At 50.4% G+C, this 26,066-nt stretch overlaps 1 protein-coding gene across 1 annotated transcript in view; it reads left to right on the forward strand.

Moving 5' to 3' along the window:
* FNDC1 (fibronectin type III domain containing 1) overlaps positions 1-26,066 on the forward strand; it is a 79,443-nt gene that overhangs the window by 24,235 nt on the left and 29,142 nt on the right. Inside the window, exons 5-12 of the mRNA XM_090280043.1 lie at positions 10,661-10,867; positions 11,428-11,526; positions 14,341-14,458; positions 16,261-16,448; positions 17,170-17,277; positions 19,607-19,795; positions 21,173-23,698; positions 25,410-25,510. Coding sequence (XP_090136169.1) covers positions 10,661-10,867; positions 11,428-11,526; positions 14,341-14,458; positions 16,261-16,448; positions 17,170-17,277; positions 19,607-19,795; positions 21,173-23,698; positions 25,410-25,510 — 3,536 coding nt within the window. The remainder of the gene's footprint in view (positions 1-10,660; positions 10,868-11,427; positions 11,527-14,340; positions 14,459-16,260; positions 16,449-17,169; positions 17,278-19,606; positions 19,796-21,172; positions 23,699-25,409; positions 25,511-26,066) is intronic.

Consider the following 26,066-nt stretch of genomic DNA (forward strand, 5'->3'; position numbering starts at 1 on the left):
TTCAACATCCTTTTCCAGGAAAAAGGATGAAAGAACAACCCAATCAGGAAAGGAAACTGGCGCTGGAGGAAAGGTGATGTGTTCTGGTTCAGACTTCAGGTGAGCTTGGAGGTTCTGACGGACATGCCTGGAGGGGATTGGAGACAAGGGAATGAAAGTTGGAAGGGAGAAGTCAGAGGTGGACATGCTGTAGAGAGAAGCAGAGAGAGTACACGAGAGGGCGAGAATTATGAGAGACGCGCAGACAGGGAGGAGTAAACCTGGGACCACATTGGCAGTGAAATAGCCGAGAAGGTAGTACACCTGGGCAGTGCGCGATAGAAGCCAAGTTTACATCAGGGATTTCTATTCCTGAAGACACACATGTAAATGCTCACAGAGACCCACAAACCTTGCATTGGAATCTCCTGTTTTGTATTTTAAAATGACGTATTTCATTTTTATAATCGCCCTGATATTTTTTTGAACGATAAATAGTTTTAGAACAAGTGATTTTCTTGCTTTTTCTTAAGTAATTAATTGCGTATGGCTTCTTCAATAGGACTACGTCTCTGTGAGTGTGGGTGACCTTCCTAAGTAAGCACGTGTCACAGAAAGCCTGGGAACTGGGGGTCAGGAACAGTCATGTTCCAGCTCAATATTGGTTCTCTGTGCTGTGAAAGCATTTACTCTCCCTCCGCAGGGGCCTTTGCAGGCCCCAGCTGCCAAAGAACACTGTGCTGTAATACATGACACTACATTTGTCATACATTATGATAAAAAAAAAAAAAGATACTGGAAGAAATTACTAGCTGAACCCATTTGCAGCATATGATATAAAGCAGATCTTTTTAAAAAAGAATGCATAGACTTGGTTATAGTGCTCCAGAAAAAAAAATCACATTTAATTCCTAATTAAAAAATAATCATGTATGAGAAATGATCAATTAGTGACCCACATGCATTTATATTTTTTAATGTCGCTCGGACGGCCTGCTTTGCTCGTGTTGTGAGGAACAGCTACTCTGTGATTGTCCTGCCCAACAAGAGAGGATTCTTCGTTCCACGGAGTGGCTTCTCCTGAAATGGAGACATTGCCGTCAGTCCTTGGTGTGAGGCCCTGAGGGTGTGCTTTAGTGCTTGGACCGTTAACACTTCACTTCCTTCTAGGGTTTTATTTGAAACTAGAGGAAAACCCACTCTACACGGGTAGTTTCAGTCCACATTCCGGAAGGCCTCCCTTTGCTGGCTGAGACCCCCTTGACCCCATTGTCTTCTCTGTAGTCGTTAGAGTCCCCCGTTCGGCACCCGTGGGTGTCCGGGCACAGGCCCGGCTGCCAGAGAGACGGCGGCGAACAAGACGCGCGGGGGCGGGCCTTCATGAAGGCCACCTTCTCGCCGGCAAGGCAGGCAGGGAGCACGGGAGCAGCCGTCATGCGTGTCACTTCGGTAGTTTGCTGGGGCTGCCATGGCAAAATTCCGCCAACTGGGTGACTTCGGTCACAGAAATTCATGTTTGCACAGTTTGGAAGCTGAAAGTCCAAGATCGAGGTGTCAAATTAGGTCTGATTTCTCCTGGCCTTGCAGGTGCCCCCCCTTCTTTCTGAGTCCCCACGTGGCCTGTCTTCCTGAGCCCCTTTGTGTCCCTTTGTGTCCAGATTTCCTCTTCTCGTAAGAACATCTGTCAGACTGGATTGGGGCCCATCCTAATGGCCCCGTTTAATTTAACCACGTCTTAAAACGCCCCATCTCGAATAGTCACACGCTGGACTAACAGGGTTAGGACTTCAACATATGAATTTTGGGGGGTGGGGGGGGGACAAAATTCACCCTATGGCATAATCATGAATTCTTTGAAAAACAGACAGCTCTGTAATATGCAGCCGGTCGGGGTGAGCCGAGAGGCCTGATAGCACAGCAGCGCCAGGCCCGTGGGCACCGCAGCCGTGAAGCTGTGGGAGGGGAGGGAAGAGCATGTCAGGAGTCCTGGAGCCTGGAGGACTTGGGCGAGTCTCAGACCGGCCACTGGTCCAAGTATGAAAACTCTTAGGACTCAGAGAATGATAGGACTACATGCGACTCCACAGCAGACTCCGGGCTTCCTCCTGGGCGAGCTCATCTTGGATCTTTTAGTTGGAAAGTTTTCTTTGTATGTAAATGGGAAATCTCTCCTGTCGAGATGGAAATCCACATCCCTCTGTTCTGTCCCCACGGAAGAGATGTCTCAGGTCCTTCCGCAGAGTGGAATCCTGTTATGTACCTTTCCTGCGGACTTCTTTTCTGAAGTTGTTTTAGCGGGTTTCTGTCCCTGGGTCTGGGCTTATCTGTTATACACAAAGACAGGCCTTGGAGGGCCGGACAAGGACGGAGGCCCAACTCTGCAGTTCAGCTGCTTTTGCCACACTCTTCGTCTGGGACATTTCAGCCCTCCGCAGGATCCTGTGCAGTTTTATTCATGCTGCCTCAGGGCATCATCCGCTAACACAGGCCAGAGCATGCGGCTGCTGTGTGCCAAGTAATGAATCAAAGACTCCTCCCCCCGCATAGTAGTTTAATTAAAGTCTGTGGCCAATGGGGAAGGAATGTCTATGGCACTGTTTTCTCGTGCAATTTTAAGTTTTATTTGGTGTGCAATTTTCAGGGCCAAGCTCAGTGTCTGGTTCATGGCCAGGTTGGTGAGCCCACAAGGGCAGTCCACTTCAGTTTATTCATCTCTGTCTCCCAGAGCCTGCGACAAGTGTGTTGCCCATGCTCAATAAATGCTTAGCGGAAATGCATTTGGAAGTGGAAATGTGTGTTGCCCAGAGCTGGCTGCAGAGTGATGCAGAGATGTCCCTCAGAAGGCCAGCATCACCTGTCTAGTTCAGCTGGGGGCGGTCCTGGGCAGGCCAGCTTGTCAGCCACAGCGAAGTGCTGTCTTTATTAGTCAGAGATCCTAATTCCTGCCTCCAGTGTCCTGGAAGGGCCTGGCTGAGGCATGGTGCTGCATGCCTTTGCAGATTGGAATTCCTCAAGCCTGGCTGGGCTAGGAAGACGGGTGCTTACAGTCAGATCCATCTGCTGTGAGGCGGCCCCTCCCTCCTGGGGGGACCCTCCCTGGCGACGGGCACCTTCTTCCCAGGGGCTCTGATCTCTTAATCTGAGAGCCCATTTCAAAGCCGCCACTCCCCTGAGAACACAGACCGCACCAACTCTAACAAAGAAGAGTGGAGGCTTCTGTGTGGCGCGTCATTTAGCCAAGTGCTCTCGGATAGGGACAGAGAACTCAGGAGCTGCGGCCATACAGGGAGGTGCGGAAGGGATGCGGCTTCCTTCAGAAGCTGGCGGGCGGCTGTCCCGAGTGGGAGGCGCAGGGGACTGCCGGAAGCTGGAGAGGGGAACTGTCCCCGCATGTGTGGACTTGAATGACATGTTTGCCAACTTTGCCTTCATGTCCTGGAGGAACCCGCCCTCGTTAATAAACCTGCTGCTTCTGAAGAGGTCAGCATGTCGGCGCCGGATGCCACTTTCTGAGCGCTCAGCCACCGGGGGCTTTCCCCATGGCGTGGGAGTGGGAAGAGCACGAGCTGGGGCCTCAACGCCACTGCTGCCGCGGACAGAGGCAGCTTCCCACGCAGGACCCCTGTGTGCAGATCGTAGTCCTGAGAGAAAGCACTTTCTTTTTTAAGGTGTAAATGTATTCATATGTGATAACTGGATCGTTCATTTAGCGAACAGTAAAACATCGCACTCGCCGAGCTGTTGAACCAAACCAGGCTTTCCGTTGCCAGGAAGCGGCTGCATTATTTACTCTTCTGTTCCCAGAGGAAGCAAATGCAGGACTTTAGGCTAAAGCAACCAAACCAAGCGAACCTTGGGTTGAAGCTAGAATTTTCCCCAGAAAACTCACATCCTTCCCGTAGCTGCGCTGTCTCAGGGCAGCCCCTGTGCCACTCGTCGGGCGAGGAGACACCTGATGTCGCTCCTGGGAGTCAGAGAAGGCTGTTGCTTCCTTCGCACTCTGTGGCCCTCGAGAGTCCAGCAACAGTAGGGACTTCACCTCGTGGCCCCAGGAAGCTGGAGGAGGCCCTGGGGGGTACCGGACAGGCCCAGCACGCAGCAGACATCTCGGATGGAAGGCCCTTGAGCTTGTTAGTTTTAAAAGAAAGTTTTAAATGCTTTATTAAGGCCTCCACGACCTGTAACATTTTTAGTAAATGGCATTGATTAGCATGAGGGAGATCAAGATTCTTTTTTCCTTTCTTTTTCTTTTTTTTGGTTCTTCTTTTCCTTTTAAGACTGCCTCTCTTCTCCCAATCCCTGAGAAGGCAGCAAGGGTTTACAGACTCCAAGCGATGACCAAGTGTGCTATTCCGGTGTCTCTGAAGGACGATGAGATGCCACACTCATTTTCTCCGTAGGGTCCTGACTTCTTCCCAGGGTGGGTCATTGTCATGAGCATCCCCCAAGGGAGTCATTCACACCACTTTGTGTCTTTCCGCCGTGCCAGGTTTGGTAGGGGAGACCTCCCCATAAGTCAGTCGAGTCACACGCAGGTCACAGACAGAGAGGGGAGTCTATGTGACGGAAGCAAGCAGAGCGAGCGGTGGGCGTGAAGTCCTGGTCACTGACAGTGTCCACAGGTAGAGAGGCGGGCACTGGTCCCAAGCCAGGCGGTTGCAGTATTGCACGCGTCCGGTGGAGTGGAAGTCCGTCAGGGCACGGAGCGTGACCTGCGGTACAGCCCAGCTTGAGCGTTGTGTGGTCAGAGCTCTGAGTCCCTGCAGTCGCCCAGGGCTGGAGGCCCCGCTCATCTCGGTGTCCAGATGGAGTCCTTATCCAACTGCCCAGACTTGTGGTTTTGGGCATTCCAGGCCGCTCCTCAGGGCATTCCTGTCACACCCCATGACCTCAGTGTTGACACAGCACTTGATGTAACTGTCCTGGCTGACCGTGACTCTATCTGGGATGGTCAAAGGTGTCCAAACAGCCCGCTCCGCTCACGCGCTCTACAGTCGGTCAGCTAGGCTCTCTGTGTGGCCGGCCAGGCTCTTCCCCGGGGGGTCCTTCCTTGGAGACCTGAGACACGACACGTGTCAGAGCCAGAGTGCGATGGGTGGTCCTCAGGGGGCAGGTGGGCTGACTTCCCTGAGGAGCACCAGGCCCTTGGGAAGTTAGCTGGCATTTTCTCTCAGTGGGTGGCCCATGGCACCGAAGTCCTGGGCCATGGTTCCCAGTGTGACAGACTGGATCCATTGCCAACGGCGTGTGGGAGGCTCCGAGGGGCCCTTCATCCAGAGCAGGCACACGCTCCTGCCACAGTGGGACAGCTGGTGACGCCAGCTCTGCAACCAGCCCGAGCACCCGAGCACGTGGAGTGGAGGGACCGGGGCTGCAGAGCTGGCTCCGGCGTCAGCTTAGCGCCCACCTGCCCGCCTCCCAGGTCCTCTCTCACCTTGCCGAGCTTTGCTTCGTTTGCCTGTAAAGGGGTGTTATTGTGTAACTGTGAGGGAGCTCGTCACATACCTTGTAGTTGGCAGGGGTCCAGCAACTTATGGAGGTTGGTGACATTCTGATAGACGCAACTCCAAAACCATGAATGAGCCTCCCTTCCTCCTTATTGTGAAATATCACCCAAGAACTCAGTAAATAGTTCCATGTGTCCGCGTGGTTTATTGGAGGGGAAAACATGGCGTTCAGGAGAGAAGTTAGAATAAGTATCGCAAATATTGGTGCGTGGGAGAAAAGTTTTGTGACTCATTCACAAACATCTCAGGAGGAGGATGTGTGTGAACTCGCCCAGGAAGAAGCTCTTGGCAGGCAGGGGACTGGGAGGCACTGGCTGACCTTGGCAGCCGGTCACCCAGTGCTGGGGCTGGGCCCGGGCTGGGAGCAGGGAAGTCGGACTCAGGGTGGGGACAGCCAAGCACACGTCCCGTCCGGGTGCTGGCTGTGACAGTTCACCCTCACTCCTCTCCCACCCCACTCTCCTCTTCCTTATCATGGTTCGTCATCCACAGTGCGCCTAAGCTCTGGACTCTCACCCGGCCTGACGCAGGTGGGAGTCCTCCAGGGGAGTCTGATGTCCGGTATGAGGACGACGGCTCCAGCCACATGGGCTGGCCCTTCCTGCCCTACAGGCCAGTGTCCCAGGCTGCCCTGAGGTTTGGTGTTTGCAGCTGGTGGGGAAGCTGCCGGGGCCCGTGGATGGGCGAGGGCAAGGCCAGTGAGCACGTGGGCCTGCCTTTTCAGGAGGTGGAGGGAAGTTAGTGCAGTGAGGAGTCAGGGCATCAGAGGGACAAACCGCAGACTCTTCAAAGCTGCAGACTGAACGATACCTCGTGCTGGTGCTGGAAAATGGGCATGTCCTGCCAGCTGAGACCCAGCCAAGGAGATGATGGCTGTGCCCTCTCTTGTGCCAGCGAAGAGTGGGGACTCGCGCAGAGTGTTGGGGGGCTTAGAAGTCCACAGAGGCCACAACTAGTGCTTTCAGTGCGCGGCATACCAAGTCGCCTGGCTATACACAACCTCGTGTTTGAAATGTGTTTCATGTAAAAATCTGTGACAATAAGCCTGTCTCTTTCTCTCGTGCCTGGTTCTTTGAAAAAGATGTGTTAGTGCCACTTGCGTGCAAGGCATTGTGGTCGAATCTGTCCTGTGACTTGGGTTCCATTCTGGAAGGGGCTGCTCCCCCATCCAGTGGATCTGACGAGGATTTAGTTTTTATCACAACCCCAAACACAGGTAGCAATTCACGTGTGCTTCGTATGCGCCAGGAACAGTACTAGGTGCCCCACATAGCTTATGTTACAAAACACGATGAGCTACACACTATTTTCCAAAGGAGGGACAATGAGGGTCAGTGCGCGTCCCAGAGTCCCTTTGCCAGCGATTTGAGAGCCCGTGGAAGCCACATCAGAGGCCACCATGCTGAACTAGCATCGAACTGTAAATGGACGAAGCATTGTGCTGCGTTTGGGATTTCTTCTTTGGGAGAAGAACAGATTCTGAACCTGTACAATTTGAGGATACTTGCCATTTGGGGTAGCTGATGCTGCAGCTCAGGAGACATGCCTGTCTGGCTTTCTGAAGTCTAACCTAGATGGTGATTGTTTCGTGCAGCTGACCTGCCGAGCGGACAGCGTGCGATTCACGTTATCCGCCGGCTGAGAGTGACCTGAGGACGCGCCGAGATCCGTGGTGGCGGCGATGCGCCTGCCCAGTGGTCACGCGCCCGGCACTGGGGCACGTGAACGTCATTGCTCCTGGCAGTTGTGACTTCCTGTTTTCAAGATAAAAGACTTACAGGAATTTATTAGAAAAATTTCAGGAAACTTCTGTGAGGCCATCCTATATGGCTTAGAGAACACTTAAAAATTTTCATTGTGAGTGAATTTGAACCATCTGGATAGTGTTTCTTAGTGTGCTCATCAGTTTAAAAGAGGATTACCAGGTGATCCAGAAAAAATCTAAAAAAGATGTTTTTGATGGTATCACCCAGAATGACAAAGAAAGGACATTTTTTTAAAATACTTGAGAGACAGAGGATTGTGTTTAGAGGGATAGTGTTGTCCCTTTGCTCTGGCTTTCGGGGTCAGTGACTGCCATGCAGTCTGGGAACGGTTCTCCAGGGCAGTTGTTGGTGATAGGCCTTCTCTGGTTTACCTGCTACTTGCTGAGTGTACTGTCTGGTCATTACACACACACACACACACACACACACACACACACACGATGCCCTCTGTGCAAGCCACTGTGCCCACACTATGAATGGGGCCCATCCAGCTTGGAACCCTTGCTCCACACGTTCATCAGCAGAAGAGTCAGGTGGTTGGTGGGATGGCACCTGTGGTGACAAGCAGGCATAAATTAATGGACAAGTAAGACAAGAGTGACACGTGGCACCAGAGTGGTAGAATTCAGGTCCCTGCTTGGCACTTAGTAGCTGTGTGGCCTTGGGTCGGTCACTTCACTGCTTTGAACCTGTTTTCTCACGGGGTTACGACAGCTATCCTACTTACCTGGGAGCTGTGTAAGGACAGGTAAACTCAACCACGCGAGAGCTAATGTCAGACTGCACGGTCCCACATAAAGTGGGCGCTGTGGTTGGTGTCGGGGAGGGCCCAGCCCTGTTCCCGCAGGCGGCTCAGCGGCCCTCGCTCACTCCTGAACCCTCGTGTGGAGAGGTGAGGCAGCAGGCTGGAGCCTGGGGGGAAAGTCCCCCACAGTGCCTGTCCCGGCCTCTGGGTGGCCTGGCCGATGGGTAGTGGGCTTGGCCTGGGTCAGCACAGAGCCATAGGCCGGGCACCTCAGGCGAATGGGGGTGCCATCTGGGACCGAGCTTCTGTCCTTGGAACCTCAGCCCTACCTCCTCCTCAGGGACCCCATCGCTTTAGGAAATTCCAATGATCTTTTCCTTATGACTGTTTTATTCAGGATTTTACTGTTCTGTGTGTCAGGAGACACTAGAGCAGGGACCTGCAATGCTCCCCAAGGCCCAGGGTCATGCTGCCCTGCAGGACGAGTGGCTGGAAGGCTCTCAGGACTGGGGCAGAACCTCATTTATTTTTTATCCGAATCCTATAAGACCCATGTGCCTATGATCTATAGATTTTCCCATTGTGCTGGAGGTCACCCCAGAACCCCCATGCGGATGTGCTCTTTCTGCAGTGGAGGGGAGCGTTGTTGGAGACACAGAGAGCTTTAGACTGAGAGGTGTGGAGGGTGTCACTGAGGCCAGCCCAGGCAATGACAGCACCACAGACACCTGTCCCACTTCCTGCTGCCCCTCAGGAAAGAGACCATGGCAGCCTGGGTGGTAACCCTGCCAGTCCTACCCAGGAAAGCAAGCAGTGCAAATGGCCTGTGGCAGCTGGTGCAGAAGTCATTCCTCAACCCCACGACACTGAGATTCTCTTGTGGTATGGGTTTTCCATAAAATAAAATAAACATCACATATTATGCCCAGAGATTATTTTCACCGTATAGAATATTTAAAAACATAGTCCCAACCCTTGCCCCCAAATGTGCACCCATGAAATCAAACCTCAACCTCAGGTTCACCCTCAGAGCCACAGGTAGTATGTGATATATGTCATGAGAAGGTCTTCTGTCAACACTGAGTTTTTTGTGTGTGGTGACAGTTTGTATTGGAGGCAAAATGACACAGAGGGAAAAATGACTCGGGAGATGGAAAGAGGGTGGAGCATAGTTTTTTGCTTCCTTTAAAATTTTTTCTCTCAATTGCTGTTCCAATGGTCATGGCTCGCATAAAGCCTATTTCATCATGTTGCATAAATCTGAAAATGACATGAGCCCTATTCCTGAAAAATTAAATTGTTTCTGTATTTTGGTCCCATAAACAAAAATCTGCCAACGAACTTTAAAAAGCAAACCAAAGCTTCATGGCTGATAAATAAGACTCCTGCTCCTTGTCCAGATTTTGCTTTGCATAAGTAGTTTATACAACATGTTTTCCTCAGGATTTAAAAAAAAAAAAACATTTTTAAAATTTGTTTTTAGAGAGAGGGGAAGGGAGGGAGAAAGAGAGGGAGAGAAACTCAATGTGAGAGAGAAACATCACTCGGTTGCCTCTCGCATGCCCCCCAGTCGGGAGCTGAACCCACAACCCAGGTACGAACCCTCACTGGGAATCACATTGGCAACCTTTCGGTTTGTGGGTGACTCCTAACCCACTCAGCCATGCCAGCAGGGATTTTTAAAAAAATACCATTCTTACCCTAGCCTCATGCAAGGTCTGTTTAGCAGTGATACCTGCTAATGAAGAAAACGCATGTCCTCTCCTGTGATACAGTCACCCATGGAGAACTCAGACACTTCCGTGTGGCTGCATGGACATCACATAGTCAGGAGTATGAAGCGAGTGATCCCCGATGGGAACTCAGAGAACAATCAACCTCGAGAATCAATACTGGAACCCACAGGACTTAGCAAGTCATAGGGTTTACATGGGAACTCATACGTTGAATCAGTACTGTGCCATTAGTGAGTTGGACTATTAGCACGGGACACTTAGGGACAACTGTTTCCTCTTGAACTATGTGAATAAGCATATCTGTCATGGAGGTCCTCGGTTCTTACACAGGCCAGACTTTGACATTGAGAGCCCACCTTGTAACCTGGAACGAAACTGAGATCAGTTCAGTACGACCCCAATGAAAGGAGTTATACTCACAACCCCAGGGGCGTCAGAAAAAGGAAGATCAAAACCAGAAATCGGTTACTGGTCAGCCCCAGTGATTCACTGCAGGGCCAGGAAAGCCTCCCTTTTCAGCTTTACCTGAAAACGCTGCCCAGGGGACAGTTATCAACGGCACATAATGTGCGTTTGCTATATTCTTATGCTCACCTTTAGCTCTCACCAGAGAACATATAGTTTGGGACTTAAGGGGACAAAAGGAAGTAGATGACAGAGAACATTTCTAAAACACTCAAGTTTCTGGCTGGCCGTCTCGCACATGGTATGTGTTCGTTTTAAGTCTTAAGACATCTTGGTCTGAAATATGGGAGGGACACAGGCACACGGGGACAGAATGTTCTTACTAGAATCGGTTCCCAAAATGGGTGTTTTAAGCCCAGCTGCTCATGGCTGCGGCTCAGGTCTTCGGACCACCTTTCCTTAGTCACCGGTGGACTCCAAAGGTACACTGTTTAATAGTTTCCGTGTCATGTCCTCTTTAAGAAAAGGAAGTACCAAACAAGCCCTTGCGTGTTCGAGTCCGACCCTCAGACGACCGGCTGTCCGTGGCCTGGAAGGCGCCACGCCTGTCTGGAGCCAAGAGTCCACGCAGATCACGGGGCTTCCTTCTGGGCTACGGGGAAAGTGGCCGGAAGATGAATTATGTTCCACTGGCCAGAGATGAGCGAACGCATGAAATTAAAAAACTAGGTGAGTTCAGTGTTAACCGGTGCTCAGGATCTGGCGATCTTCCCCATCACTTTGGTATCTGGAAGCTCGCTGGTGACAGACATTATGCTTTAGTTGTCACGTTTTATTTTGCAGGTATTATAATTATTCAGTGACTCTCCCTGTTCTGTCCTCCCTCTGAGCCTCCGTCCTTCCAGCCTTCGTTTAGCAGTGGGACACGGCCGCCTTCCCAGCGCCGGTCAGCTGCGTCCGGACAGGCAGCGCGGACCCCTCGGTGGGGCCATGTCTCTGGATGTGGCGGAGCTAATGCTTTCCACGTCTTGGTTCTGCTTTCAGCGTTTCATTCCCTAAACTTTGTCTGAGAGCCCGGGACACTGGGCCGCGGGTCCCGACCGAGGGAGCCCGCAGGCCAGGCCTGCTGCTCCCCCGTGCTCGGTCTCATCTCTGGTTGTGCGGAGGAAGAGGGAGCACCCCAGAAAGATGAACTGGGAAGGAGGGCGGGGGACGGCACCAAGGACCGAGGGACGGATCTTCCGGGAAAACCAGCCACAGAGCCTCACCGCCTGCTCCTTGGTCCACAGCCTCCGAGTCGGTGTACGTGGTCTCCCTGCAGTCCATGAACTCCCGGGGGCGCAGCCAGCCCGTCTACAGGGCCGCCCTCACGAAGCGGAAGATTGCAGGTAGGGTCCGACAGGCACATCGGTCAGCCGTGGCCCGGCGTGACTTCAGGGTGGTTTCCAAGGGACGCTGGCGGGGCGACGAAGTCATGGGTTTTCTTGAGTGTAAAGGAAGCAGCAGGGCTTCCTTTTGGATACATGCGTGTTTCATTTACACTCAGAGGCTAGAGGATTCTTGCGATGAGATATATATCTCTGTAGGTATTGAATACCTTCACATGCGATAGATTTGCCGTGATAAGAGCAGCCAAGCCTTTATTCCATTTAAGCACACGGTGTCATCCACGCAGAAATTGTCCCCCGGGATAGACTGAACAGAGAGAGGGAAGAGCACCCGGGGCGGCACGGGAGATCGCAGGCAAACTGTGTTTCAGCTAAAAGCGAGCACAAAGGGCACTGAGAAGAGGGAGAGAAGAGGTGGCAGGGGCTCGCCGAGAGCCTGATCCCCGGTCACGGGCTAAGGGACACTTTTTCCCACATCCGTTCACAGATATCTCTTAGAGCACTCATTTATTAACAAATCGCATCTACCTTTTCTGGATCATGTGCCTCGTAGAGGCCACCTATAGCACAATTATCTTTTTAAATTAAATTTTATTTCTTCGGTCGCTTTCCTATTACAGTCGTCGCCTTTCCTCCCCCATTTCTCTCCCCTGACCCACCCACCCCACCCCCTCTCCCACAGTCATTCCCACCCTGTGGTTCAAGTCCATGGGTCATTTATACGATCTCCTTGAATAGACCCCTCCCCTTCTTTCCTCACTTTCCCCCCTGGCCCCTCCCCCCTGGTCACTGTCAGTCCATTCCTTGTTGACATGCCTCTGGTTCTATTTTGCTTGTTTGTTAGTGTTGGCTGTTCACAATAGCCAAGTGCTGGAAACAGCCTAAGCATAACTATTTCATGAACTTAAAATTTATTTGTCAATTATAATTTTATGTTAAATATCACTATATTACTATGTAATATAGCCCTGGCTGGTTTAGCTCAGTGGATTGAGCGTCGGCCCGCGAGCTAAGTATCGCTGGTTCGATCTTCCAGTCAGGGTACATCAGAGAAGGAAAACTCTGACTCCAAAAAACCTCCGCTGCCTTGCGGCATACCTCTTCAGGGGAAAGGCTAAGGGAGTAAACCCCGACAGAAAATCCGGAGCCGGAGTCCCTAAGGCGGTTTGACGTTGTAGTCAACACCGGCAACTCCTGCGGCGCACCTGAAGCCAAGCTGTATTGACTCCGTCTTTCCCTTGGACCCTTCAGCTGCGAAGAGAGGGGGGGTCTGCTGCATGGGCAACAGCAGACCCTCCATATTACCCTGCCCAGGCTCTGTAGCTTCAGCGTCATCGCAAGATGTCGATTCAACACGGGAGGAGACAGATACCGTGTCACTCCCGAGTCGGACTGCACAGCCATTTTCGGCGGTGCAGATAGACTCTTAGGAAGCTACACCATCGTCTCTCGAGACGGACGGCTGCCGACGACGACTATGTAATATATTATAATTATATATTTATTATTATAATTTTTACATTACATAGCAGAAGACCTACCTACACGATGTTTCACTCTTTTTAGTCATTAATCGCTGCTCTAGAAGAAGCTCCTCAATGACTTTTCTAACAGGCTAAGTAGTTCTATCTTTCCTTACTGGTAGTTACAGCTGCAAACATGGTCCCTGAAAGTTGAAAAGAAAAACAAACAAACAAACAGATAAAAAAAAGCCCAAGAGACTCAAAAGCAAAACGGAAGACATCTTGTGAGTTTACATTAGAGACGAACACAAGCTGTATGCTTTGTGTGGGGGACGCACTCCACTGGAAATCGGCAAACTGAGTCCCTTCTGTAGCGAAGACGCCTGTCACTTTGTCCTGGAACCCCATGCTCTCCAGAGGGAGGACGTTGAGCCCAACGTGACTCGCGTGCTGTTGTTTGCATCAGAATTTTCATTTCGTGTCATGATTGCCAAGGAAATGCTGGCTTGGGCTTTTCTTCCCCCCAAGTTTTGCGTCCTGCGAAGAATTATTTTCCAGCAACTTACAGCGAATCCCGAGAAAACACCGAGTCACTCAGAGTCGCTGTGACCGAGGCAAAGCCTCCCTGTCAGGCTGCGCTGTACGCCGACGGGGCGGCTTTTCACGCACACGGCCTCTTTCTTAGACTGGGGTTAAGAAGGGCGAGCGTGGGGACTCGGGTTCTTCAACAGACCTAATAACGGCTTACCTTTCTATTTATTTCATTATGGCTGCGTTCGTCGGCAGCCGTCCGTCTCGAGAGACGATGGTGTAGCTTCTTAAGAGTCTATCTGCACCGCCGAGAATGGCTGTGCAGTCCGACTCGGGAGTGACACGGTATCTGTCTCCTCCCGTGTTGAATCGACATCTTGCGATGACGCTGGAGTGTCCTCTCCAGTGAAGCTGAAGCTACAGAGCCTGGGCAGGGTGATATGGAGGGTCTGCTGTTGCCCATGCAGCAGACCCCCCCTCTCTTCGCAGCTGAAGGGTCCAAGGGAAAGACGGAGTCAATACAGCTTGGCTTCAGGTGCGCCGCAGGAGTTGCCGGTGTTGACTACAACGTCAAACCGCCTTAGGGACTCCGGCTCCGGATTTTCTGTCGGGGTTTACTCCCTTAGCCTTTCCCCTGAAGAGGTATGCCGCAAGGCAGCGGAGGTTTTTTGGAGTCAGAGTTTTCCTTCTCTGTATGGCTGCGTTACGCATAAGCAATTTAACAGTCGTCCAGGTGACTAATAAATTCTGGAGGCCGAAGGCACTAGGGCGGAGCCTGTAGTTAGGGACGGCCTCTCCACACGCCCCCCTGTCGTTTCAGAGGAGGATGGACTGGACGTCCCGGAGGACATCAGTGTCCGCGTTATGTCATCCCAGTCTGTGCTTGTAGCCTGGGTGGACCCCATGGTGGAAAAACAGAAGAAAACTGTTGCATCAAGGTACTCGTCCTTACTTCTCCGTCCTTCTTTCACGGCTGAGAGATCGGGTTTTCTGGCCTTGAAGAGACGTGTGTTTATTGGAATGATTTTATCTTTTGACTTGTGTGAATGCTGGTCTCCCTGGTAGCTAAACAACAGACTCCTGGCAACAATCCGGTGAATCCCAAGCGCGGTCCCACAGACCAGATGCTCCCAGGGCCTCGTGTGTGTGACGCCCACAGCGGGACCTCACACCTCACTTGCTCAGTCTTATGTTGTGTCTGCAAATGTCCTCGGTGGCATTTCTTTCTCATCCCCAGTGGCCTTTGCTTGGCCTCATTAATGCCGTCCTCATGGGCAGAGGACATGGGCGCAGCTGGGGAGGGGCCTCTCCCTGCCTCCTGCGAGCCATGAAGTTGGCGGAGTGGTGGGCGTTCGTCTGATGCCTCACACACAGCGGCTCCCCTTTAGACATTCTTCAGGGGCCCGCTTGCTACATGTGTAGCTCATGTGTGCATTATAAATGCACCGGATTTTTTTCTTAAGCCATGACCTTGTGCTGTTCTGGTTTTTATATTGGTTTGCAATAGCAATAGAAGGAAAACCAATCAGAAGGTTAAAATAAGTCTTGTGTTAAAAAGACCACTGGTGAACATTATGTCCAGTAAAACAGTCATCAAAATGTTATGAGTTAAGTGACTTAATAGTTTATATAGCAAGAGATAGACATAGGTTTGGTATTAATTTTTGAACCTACAACCAGGAAAAGTGAATGTCCTTTAAAAAACGAATGAACTATAATACTGAGAAATATATATTAGATATATGATACATACACTGTTATTTGATTTAGATACAGTTTCATTCACTGTCTGTTAGTTTAAAAAGACATCTGCTTCCTCTGAAAGACCTCAGGAAGTTCGTGGTGGCTTTCCCCAGCCACAGGGCCCCTCCATGTGAGTGTCCCTGATTGCCCGTGGACTAGGATTTCCAGCATCTCCATGGAAACAAAAGCGGGCTTGCGTTTTCTGAGCAGGACACTCGTGTTCACTGGCGGGCCATGTCTGCAGCTGAAGCCTTATGCGGACCGAGTAAATGTCACAATGCACAGCACACTTTTAAAGCATCCCATGCTTTCCACTCCAAAGTGTCCGCAAAGTCAGTTTGTTGGCAAAAGCCCAGTGATGTCATCTGCAGAGCTCAGGGGGCTGAGGATGTCTTCTGTCTGGGACTACGGAAGGCTGCCATGTTGGGTCCCACTGTGCTCTCCCCTTGATCATTTCCTGTGCGAGTTCTCTTCATCAGCTCCCCTGTCCTGCCATTTGTTACACATTTTTGCTCCTTTTCATGCTAATGAGTCTACTGAAAACCACATGTGGCCTTCCCCCTAGAACCTCTAGGAAACATGCCTGAATTGGCATGAAATGAGTCTTTTTGTCTTTCTTTTCAGGCCAGTTCTGATCCTGAACATTGCCCTTCCTCCAGCACACACATGCACGAACATGCGCACGCATGTGCACACACATCCCTGATATGGCACCTGCCCCCTCAAAGCCGTCCCTTGTCCTCCCCCTTCCGAATCCCTGCTTCAGCTTTTGAGCAGTAAGACTTCTCGATCTTAAAAAGTCATCTTTTCTGACCTGCTTCAGACGCCTTTGCCTGTATCTGAAATAGATTCTTTGAGCCACTAATACAGTCAAAAGCACAGAGATCTTCTCTGATCTCCCTAGTCACCGCCCCAAATTATCACTCGCGGGGAAGGCAGAATATCAAGCAGCCTAGTGTTCAGTTGCAGAAAGTTGGCACCTTGTGTTTTCTTCCAGACAGTACACTGTGCGCCATCGGGAAAAGGGGGAACTGGCAAGGTGGGATTACCAGCAGGCCTCCCACCGGCGCGTGCTGATCGAGGGCCTGGCTCCAGACACCATGTATGAATTTGCGGTCCGTATTTCACAGGGTGAAAGAGATGGCAAGTGGAGTACATCTGTCTTCCAAAGAACCCCGGAATCCGGTCTGTATTGAAAGTGACCTGAGGGTGGTCATGTCTGGGAATGCCCCTAACATAAGATTGAAAGAGAGTTTAAGAAGCCAGGGGTGATAAAGGCCAGTCTAGGTTTTTTTTTAAAGCTACGCCAACACAAAATCTTGGTAGTGTGTCTATGTATGAACACAAAGAAGTTAAGGAACTGTTTCCTTACATCCGTGTTATGCCCTTCACTGGTTCCTTTCATTAGCTTGTTATTCTGACATGTGCAGCATGTTAAATCCCAGTGTGAAGCATCCATGAATCATCCCTGTACATGTGAATGTCCGTGCAGCACCCATGGCTCTGGGGTGTAGGACAGACTTCTTTCCTTAGGCTGAGGTTGTATTTGATTCTGGGGGAGAATTCTGCTCTGTATCCAGAGTTAAAGTTATTTTCCTTTGAACTATGTCTTTATTTTAAAAAGCCTGGATTTGTAATCCTGTTTGTCTACTTCAATATTCAGCAATGAGAGAAATCCTGATTCCTAAAAGCATTTCTCTAGGTATGTCTAAGCTCACTCTCTGAGCTGGTGGAGCTGGAATAAATCATGTCACGCAAGAGCAGATGTAGAATTTTCCCTCATTATAATAAAAGTTAACTCAGTAACTCTTCCATAAAACTGTGCATGAAAGGACTGTATGCCATTGACTTTTAAAGTATGCACGAGGGCATTTTTAAAACTTGGACCCTTGACCTTCCTTTGTAGCTCCTACTACAGCTCCTGAGAATTTAAACGTCTGGCCAGTCAATGGCAAAACTACAGCTGTCACGGTAGCCTGGGACGCGCTGCCTGAGACTGAGGGCAAAGTGAAAGGTAGGAGCCTCGTTCCTTAAAGTAGAAGGTGTGCCTGGAAGTGAAACCTTCAGATAAGACACACTGACCTTGACTCTGATAAACACTGGTTCTAATCACGGGTCTGGTGATCTGTGCAAGAAACAGGGAAGCGACACACATCTGTGCGGTGCTAACCCAGCAGACGGGGTGTTTCATGCAGCGTTGGTTTTTTCCATTGTCATTAACATCCAGGTTGTCATGAAGATGACCTTCACCTTCCTTATGCGCAAGGTTTTGGGTGCTGCTGCTGGGTTGGGTGTTTTCCGTTTTTAATTGTCTGGGTGCGACATCCTGACCTTTCCTTGTACAAATGATGCCTTGTTTTTCATGGTCCGGCTCTTTTCGCTGTGCCGGTAACATCACAGAAAGTAGGAGTGAGCAGGTACCCAGTGGGACCATAAGGGTTTTGAATGAGACCAAAAATATTTTTAATGGGTTTGAAAACACAAGTATGAAAATGAGATGGAAAATGGATCATCCTTTTAAATTTATTACTTTTGGGGAATTGAAGAAAATATGACCTTAAAATAACAAGACTGTAGATTTGAAAATAGAATACAATATTCACAAATAGTTAAATTTTTAAAAGTCTGGCGAGAACACTAAATAAAGGCACAAATCTTTTCTTTTTAATGTAAAAACATTGACGAACCTTACATAAGTCTGCTGAAGATATTTTTTAAAAATAATTTATTTATTTGTTTATTTATCTATTTATCTTTAGAGAGAGGGGAAAGGAGAAAGAGAGGGACAGTAACATCACTGTGTGGTTGCCTCTCACGCGCCCCCAACTGGGGACCTGACGTGCAACCTAGTCATGTGCTCTGACTGGGAATTGAACCTGAGACACTTGGCTCACGGGCCGAGGCTCAATCCACTGAGCCACAGCAGCCAGGGCTTGCTAAAGATATTTTAAAGGGATGTTCTGGGGTTTTTCCTTGACATCACTTTGTACAAATGTACCCTAGGGGTACCTTTTATTGTTACAGAATTTTGGAAGACAACTGTGTCTTCAGAAACTATGAAGTGCAGTGTCCAGAAACCATGAAAAGTTTGTGTAAGCTTAAAGAAATCCAGAAAATTAGCACTGATTTCCTTTAGGAATTTCTTAATTAAAAAAAAAAAAAAAAAAAAAAAAAACAGAATGGTTGTCTTTGGTATTCAACTGTGAGTTATCTTTGTGGACCTGTAAGGAGCTTTTCATGGAACTACAGAAGGTAGACAGGAGATCGTCTTTTCTAAACTTAATGCTTTCTAATTTCCCAGTTTTTTTTTTTTTTTTTTTTAGGAGAATATATTGAACTCTTCTTGCTCATGTTTTCCCAGGGGAGTAAATTAGAAACAAATGAAGAGAAGAAATATTTAGTTGGCCGCTTTTGAAAATTCTTTTTATAAAAATTTTAACATTGGCTCTGTCTGAATTAAGTACTGTCGTGCTGCCACAGAGGCTTCTAAAAAATGAATAAAGGCAGTTTTTAGCTAACTTCTTTTTATAGTTATTAAAAAATCAGTCATTGCTCCTTTAGTGACATTATTACCACACTACTTATTTTCTTTCCTTCTCCCACGTCTTAGTTTATATTTACCTCTCTTTGGTGAAAGCAGCTCCCTGGTAGTCAATTCAATATTTCCAGAAATAATAACAGCTACTGAGTTTTCATGCCCAAAAGGACTCACAGGTCTTAACCCTGCTTTAGGTAGTTTTCATAAAGGTGTAGTTGTGGCATTGAAAAGTCATCATTACATTGGGACATTTTTTTATGTATGAGAAATATAAAACGCAATAGAAGAATATGCTTTGACACAATTAAATTTTTTCAAATGAACTGAATCCATAAAAAAGTCTTTGGTATACTATATGAAGATGGACTCTTGGGTTCCACGTGTTAAACTTTTTTAAAAATTGTATTTATTGATTAGAGATAGAAACATTGATTTGTTTCTTTACCCATTTATGCATTCACGGGTTGATTCTTGTATGTGACCTGACCGGGGATCGAACCCGCAACCTGGTGTATTGGGACGACACTCTAACCTGCTGAACTGCCAAGCCAGGGCACCATGTATTGAATTTGCTGAGAATGGGCAACTGCCAGCTAATGAACTAGGTGGCTCTCTCTCACAGCCCAAGTGCATGCTAGTCTCCCTTCTCCTGTGTCTGGACGCTCCAGCTGCTGCCTTGGCGTGCATTGCTAGAGGATTCATCCTAGTGATGCACGTTCTAATTCATCCTGCCCATACAGTCTGTCTGCTGGACACAGGACTGTTTTCAGTTTCCTCCTTCCAACCGTCTGCCAAATCATTTCAGAATACATTCTTTCATACGCCCCGGCTCTCAAACCGTTTGGAGCAAAGTCCCTCACCTACCCTGGAGAGACCACATCTGCCCTGGTGGACGGTCTGCAGCCTGGGGAACGCTATCTTTTCAAAGTCCGGGCCGCAAACCGGAGAGGAATGGGGCCTCACTCCAAAGCCTTCGTCGTCGCCATGCCAACAAGTAAGCACCGTGTGTTCGCGTCTCTTCCTTCCCTCTCTCTTTGCGAATGGCGGCGTGTTACTGTGGATCAAGGTTCTGGGGCTCAGAACTGCTCCACTGATGATTTGGGGGGCTAAGTCTGCACAGTAATTTCTAAAATATTTAAAAATATTTTTATAGTCCCTTTAGAAATTAGTGTCCCCAAAGACTGAAATGTTACTGATTGCTAATAACACTAATTACTATTACATTATTATAAAAACATTACCAAAATATGACACACTGTGTAATCTGGGGTTTGTGATGACAGGGAAAGACCATTTTTAGAAGTGCCACGTGACATTTTTAGTTGTTCGCTCTCTTCAATTTCTAAATAGCACGTGAAACGTTTAGTTTGTATTCTGTTGTTTTGGAGGGCGGTTTTACTCAGAAGAATTTCAGCTACCTTAGTCATCTGATCCATAGCAATACAAGCAAGTTAATGAAATCTAAAACTGGAGAGACGTCCTTCCTGCTTCCCCACATTCCCACCAGATACAGGTACTCTCTCCAGAACACGCTGCAAGGTTCCCCCCACGCAGTGCAGCATCACCCAGTTCTGCCCTGGAAGAAACGGAAATAGGTGACGTTTGCTCCCTCGGGGTTCCCCTTTGTTATGTAGTAGCCCCTCCTCACAGCATGCCTCTCCCTATTCGTTTCTGCTCTCCAGAAAGGGTAGATTGTAGGGTAGACGTAACGTTTTGCCTACCTCAAGAGTCTTTTTATTTTTGGCCCTATTTTGGAATTACAAATGTAACCATTATTGAAGAGATTTTAATGGAGAAAGAGAACGCAAGTAAGGACATGTCGGGGGGATACGGAACTTGTTGTAACGCTTCAAAAATTACAAATTTGTTGTTCACCCAAATCACTTGCCAGTCACATACACCACTTCCCCATATCGCCAGGAGTAGAGATTGTTCAACATTTTAGACCAGGGTGATATGGTTTTGTTGCCTACATTGTCAAGAACAGCTAGAACACATTTGTAAGATGCTGAAAATTAGTTTTATTAAGAAAATCCTACCTAAGATTCTTGCTTTTGCAAAATCAGTGGATTACTTCGAAGTACTCACTTGAGAATTCCTTCCAGTAACAAGCTGTGACATAACCTAATTTAATTTATAGAAATTCAGTTCACACATATTTTCTAGAACCTTATCTATTACTTAAAGCAAAAGAAGACTTTAAAAGAGACCGCTATAATCGAGAAAATGTGTCCCGTGTTCTATAGAATGAGAAGCGGTCAATTATAATTACCCATTTTAAATGCTTCCCCCACCATCTTTAATACTCACTTCCTGTTGCACTGCCTTTGAATGGCTTCTTTGATGGCAAATTCTTTAAAATCTGTTTCAGCCAGGACGAGTGAGTCTGATGCTCAGCAGAACACAGATGTGGAGGATAACTGGAAATCTGAAAACCGCGAGCCTTCCTCTTCCTCTCCCAAAGCCCCAGCTTCCTCCGAACACACCCATCTGCCTGTTTCTCCTCAAGGGAGAAATGTCAAGAACCCTATTCTCGACTTGAAGAACAAAATATTGGCCAATGGTGGGGTGCCCAGAAACCCTCAGTCCACTGAGCTCACGAATGAGGAGGAGCTGGATTCCCAGGGGGACCCACCGACGTTGCCCTTGGGGACCCAGGACCGGAAGCGACAGCAGAGGCCACCAAGCAGCCCTGTCCACCCGGTCCTTGCTTCTGGAAGGACTCCCGTGAGAGTCCGAACGCCTGTGCTGCCCCGGAAGGAAGGCGTGGATAAGCCTGGCTCCTTGCGGCCCTCCCACCCTCGTCCGGGGGCATCCCCGTTGGCCTCGGCCGCCCTTGTCCCCTTCACATCCACAGAGGGCAGCCCTCACCGCCCTGCCCACCTGCCTTCCAGCTCTACAGACAATGACTCCCTGGACGAAGAGGAGGAAAAGCAGGCCGCAGGCTCTCCCCACCTCAAGGACACCTCCGCTGAGCACCTGCAGCCCAAGAGTGCAGCCCCCACCCAGCCGGCCCTGTGGCCCGGCCGCCAGTCTGCCTCCAGTCCCCTGCGTGACAGAGGCCCCGCACACCATGGTGTCAGACCAGCCCTGCCAGCGCGGAGGCCTCCCCATTCTGAGGTTGGGGAGGAAAACTCAAGTGCTTCAGCCCCACCCTCGAGACCTTCTGCAGCCCCTGGGGGATCATCTAGGCTGCTGCTCCCCAAACCGCACCCTGGGCCTCCGCTCTCCAGGGGCAGAAAGGATGGACACCACGCTCCAGCCACTAAGTCCCATGCACCATCACGCCCTACCAAGTCCTCCTTGGTCTCTTCGCGTCTCGCCTTAAGGACACAGGTGCCTGAGAGAGTGGATGCTTCTGATGGCGATGGTGACAATGATGCAGAAGAAGAGGGGAGGCAGGCTGAGGTCACCGCCCAGACGCTTCGGGCCCGGCTGCCCGCACGTCCCCCTGTCTCTGGTCATTTCAGTTCGCACAGAAACAGGCCCTTTACTGCCCACGGCAGATACCCAAACAGGTTCGGCTACGGCCGAGGACCCCGACTCCAGCCCTCCAGCTCCGCGCCATCCACCACGCCCTCCCGAGTTCACACGAGGGGGAATTCTCACCCAGCGTCCGATCGCAGGGGTGGCTCGGGGATCCGTGATGAGGAGGGCGAACCAGAAGATGAAAAGCCACTCGCTGCCACTGCGGTGAACGACCACGTGCCTTCCTCCTCCCAGCAGCCTGCCTCCCGGGGCCTGGACCACGCACGCAGAGGTCCCCAGAGAGGGATGGGCCTTCAGCGGAAGGAAGCGCTGGCAGAGAACCCCAAAGCCGCCGGGACCCGGGCAGGCACGCACCTTCAGGACACAGCTCTGCCCTCTAAGGCACACGATGTGCAACGGGGCACAGATCCGGGCGCGGAAAGGGAGTCTCCCAAAACGCAACCGTCCCCCGCTCGGCTGCCCGCGGCGCAGTCACGGCACCACCCGGGCTCTAGTGCGTCCAGAAGGAAGCCCGTGCTCCCCCAGGCCGCGCGTCCCCACCCTGTGTCGCCCGAAAGCGCCTCCTTGGACCCTTCCGCTGACGCGCCCAGAAGCGGTCAGTCGTCCCCCACGTCTCCCCGGAACCAGAACGAGGATTCCGAGAGCAGGAACGGTGGAAACCTCGACGACAGCACGGAGGTGGAGAGCCCGGGTGTCCGGGCGCCCGCACATTCGGCCGGGGCCAAGGACGCCACCCCGGCCCTTCCCAAGCACCGCCAGGTGGAGGCTCCTGCGGGACGCGCGAGCGACGGCCACCTCCGCAGACCCCCGGGCTCCTTCCCGAGGCCCGGAAGGCCCCACGCCCACCCCCGCGCCAGGGCCCCCGGTCGGGCAGGACCCCAGGCGGCGGGGAGGAAGGACGGGGCGTCCCAGGCCACGCCGCCCAAGAAGGAGCCCCTGACGTCTAAATCTCAGCAGTCGGTCTCGGCCGAGGAGGAGGAGGACGCGGGGATTTTCAAAGGAGGAAAGGAGGAGGACCCGCTGCTTTCCTCTGTCTCAAAGTGGCCCTCCCCCTCGCTCCCCAGGGGCAGCAAATACGCGGGTGGGGACAGCGCTGAGACGGAGTCAGCCGTTGTCCCGGCGCCCCCCAGAGGGAGTCCCCCGCAGGACGAGAACCCCACTCCGGCGCAGCGCCCTCCTTCTCCAGGCAGCTCCCCGAGAGCCTCCCACCACCCGCCCAGACTCCCCCCTCACAGCTCCGGCACCCCCCGAGCCGCCGTGGGCACCCCGGCCCGGCCACAGCACACCACCCGCGCGCCGCCGGTCTACGCCTCCACCACCCCCATGCTGTCCCTGCGGCAGCGCATGATGAACTCGAGGTTCCGGAACCCTTTCTCACGCCAGCCTGCGAGGCCCCCGTTCAGACCAGGTACTCGGTTCTCCCACGTTTTCGTTACTGTTGTCAATAGTGTTCACAGCAGTTCCGGTTCTGTTTTCTCCCACGCCTGCTCCGCCCTAGCGCGGTGTTAGCAGCTTCGCAGACGGGACGCGATTTCATCCTCTGAGCCCCCGGTAGGGTTTGCAGGGGTTCTCCCGGGTTTCAGAGGAGGAAGCTGGGGCTGAGGGCTCTGAGCGGCTTGCCCCACGGCCGACGGCTAGGACGTGGCTGAGCTCTAACCCTAATCCGGAAACAGAGTTCCGCAGCCCGCGTCGCCCCACTGTCCCATGCTGCCCTTCCGACTGCACAGCATATGCTCTTCACCTGTGACAATGTGTCACAGCCATGATGCCAAACGCAGGTTCCTGTATTTGGGTCATTTTTAGTTGTTCACGTGCCAGGGCCCATTTAAGGAACTGGAGTAGGAAATTAGATACATCCTGTGTTCTTTGATCATGTTCTTGTCGATTCCGAACACACAACTCTCAGCTGAACGCCCCACGGAGCAAACTCCGTCTTGGCTATGAATTGCTTAGGGTTGGCACTCAGTGAATGTTGTTTAAAGCCTGTAGAAAATACATGTTAAAGACAGTTGTCACACAGAGTTGTCACAGGCCGATGTGTGACTTACAGTGGGGATAGACAGACGTAGACAGCCATGACCGTGACCTGGAGTCCACATGGACCTCAGGGCGGGACCCAAGGTATTTCTCCTAAGTGTGCATTCAGCTAAGTAGCACCTTGCCTTCTCCTTGTAGGGAATCAGGGCTTAAAGGGACATTTCTGAATGAATGTATTAGTATTTGTTCATCTGTACAACGTGCTGTTAGTTTAGTCCAATGTAAAGACAGGGTACAGGCCTCACATGAAGGCCACTTTCCATTAAAATGGACTATTTTAAGTAAGACCCTGGATATAAACGTGAAACTCACAGGCCCTTGTACATAGTACTCAGTAACGATTTAATTTTCATTAACTATTTGAGCAAAAGAAATAAGTCTCCGGCTTGCAAATCATTGTCAGAAAGCCCACTCAGGGACCGGACCGCAGAGGGCCCCCAGCAGAGCCCCCTGCGAACCGCAGCTGAGAGATGGCAGGAGACGGAGAGGAAGGGCAGGAGAAAGGCACCAACGGGAACAGCAACCGAAAGGGCTGCCAGCCGGACCTCGTCCTTCCTCTCTGAGCAGATGCTTTCCCCCGCAGTCCCACAGAGCTCAGCAAACTCTGAGACAGCACTGTGCATTTGTACTTGGCGGTTGACGATGGGGCACGAGTCTGCCAGAAATAGTCATCGTGTTTAGTGAACCTACTGAGAAGATCAGTTCAGCAGCTAGAACATTTTAGAGACAGTTTTCTCCATCCTTCCAGCGCCACCCCCACTCCACCTTCCAACTGGCTAAAATAAAGCTCCGGCTACTGCGGCCTTGACTCGTCATCTGGATAATTTACTTACGCCGAACACGCCCGTCCCCCTAGTCCTGCCAGCACACCGTGACTTTACTCTTGATTGACATTCGTATTTGTCATGTAGAAGCCGCAGTTTAGACTATCATTATCTCATCCAGACAAGCTATTGGTTTACAATTCTATTTCGTGTTTCTGTTTGAAATGAGGTGTTGCTACGTGTCGATTGGTATGAAGCCAACTCCCCAGGAATGCTGAATTGACCAGGTTCTCATTATTACTATTTTTTCCACTGTAGGTTATAATGGCAGACCCAGTGTGGAAGGGCAAGTACTGCCTGGCAGTAATGGAAAACCGAGTGGACAGAGAGTTATCAATGGCCCTCAAGGAACAAAGTGGGTAGGGTAAACTTCCTTACGCATCTCGGTTGTTCTCGCGCCATTGGGAGGAGGAATATGGCGGACATTGTGTACTAATCATGCGGCGGTGTTTTTTCCCCCTTTTCTCTAGTTTTAACCCCTCATCTGTTCAATCTGCCACACTATACACATTTCTTCCAGCAATCAGAAAAACCTTTGATTCTCCTAGGTGGCTAGTTTTCTTCTCATACCTAATAGGGCATGATGAGCGCTTGTTTCCGTTTGCTTTGACTGGTTAGGGAGCGCAGACAAAGGTATGGTCTAACCACAGGAGTGGTGTAAAACTTGATGCCTGGCCTCTCAAAGGCACTCTTATTTTTCCAGTTTATTTTTTGTTTATTGTTTAATTAAATAGTACACATATTTTCTATAAACTGCCTTAAATCCTTTATAAAAGGAAGTCGGGTAAAAATAAATGAACAAACAAGAAAAACCTGGGTCAAATAGGCAATTCTTATCAGATCACCTTTTGAATCTTACAGTAATTGTTGTTTGTCCAAAATAAAAAACAAGTATTAGTATTTTATGTACGTTTA

This window comes from Furipterus horrens, unplaced genomic scaffold (genome assembly GCF_987537825.1).
Source record: "Furipterus horrens unplaced genomic scaffold, mFurHor1.1.pri manual_scaffold_6, whole genome shotgun sequence".
Taxonomy (NCBI): domain Eukaryota; kingdom Metazoa; phylum Chordata; class Mammalia; order Chiroptera; family Furipteridae; genus Furipterus; species Furipterus horrens.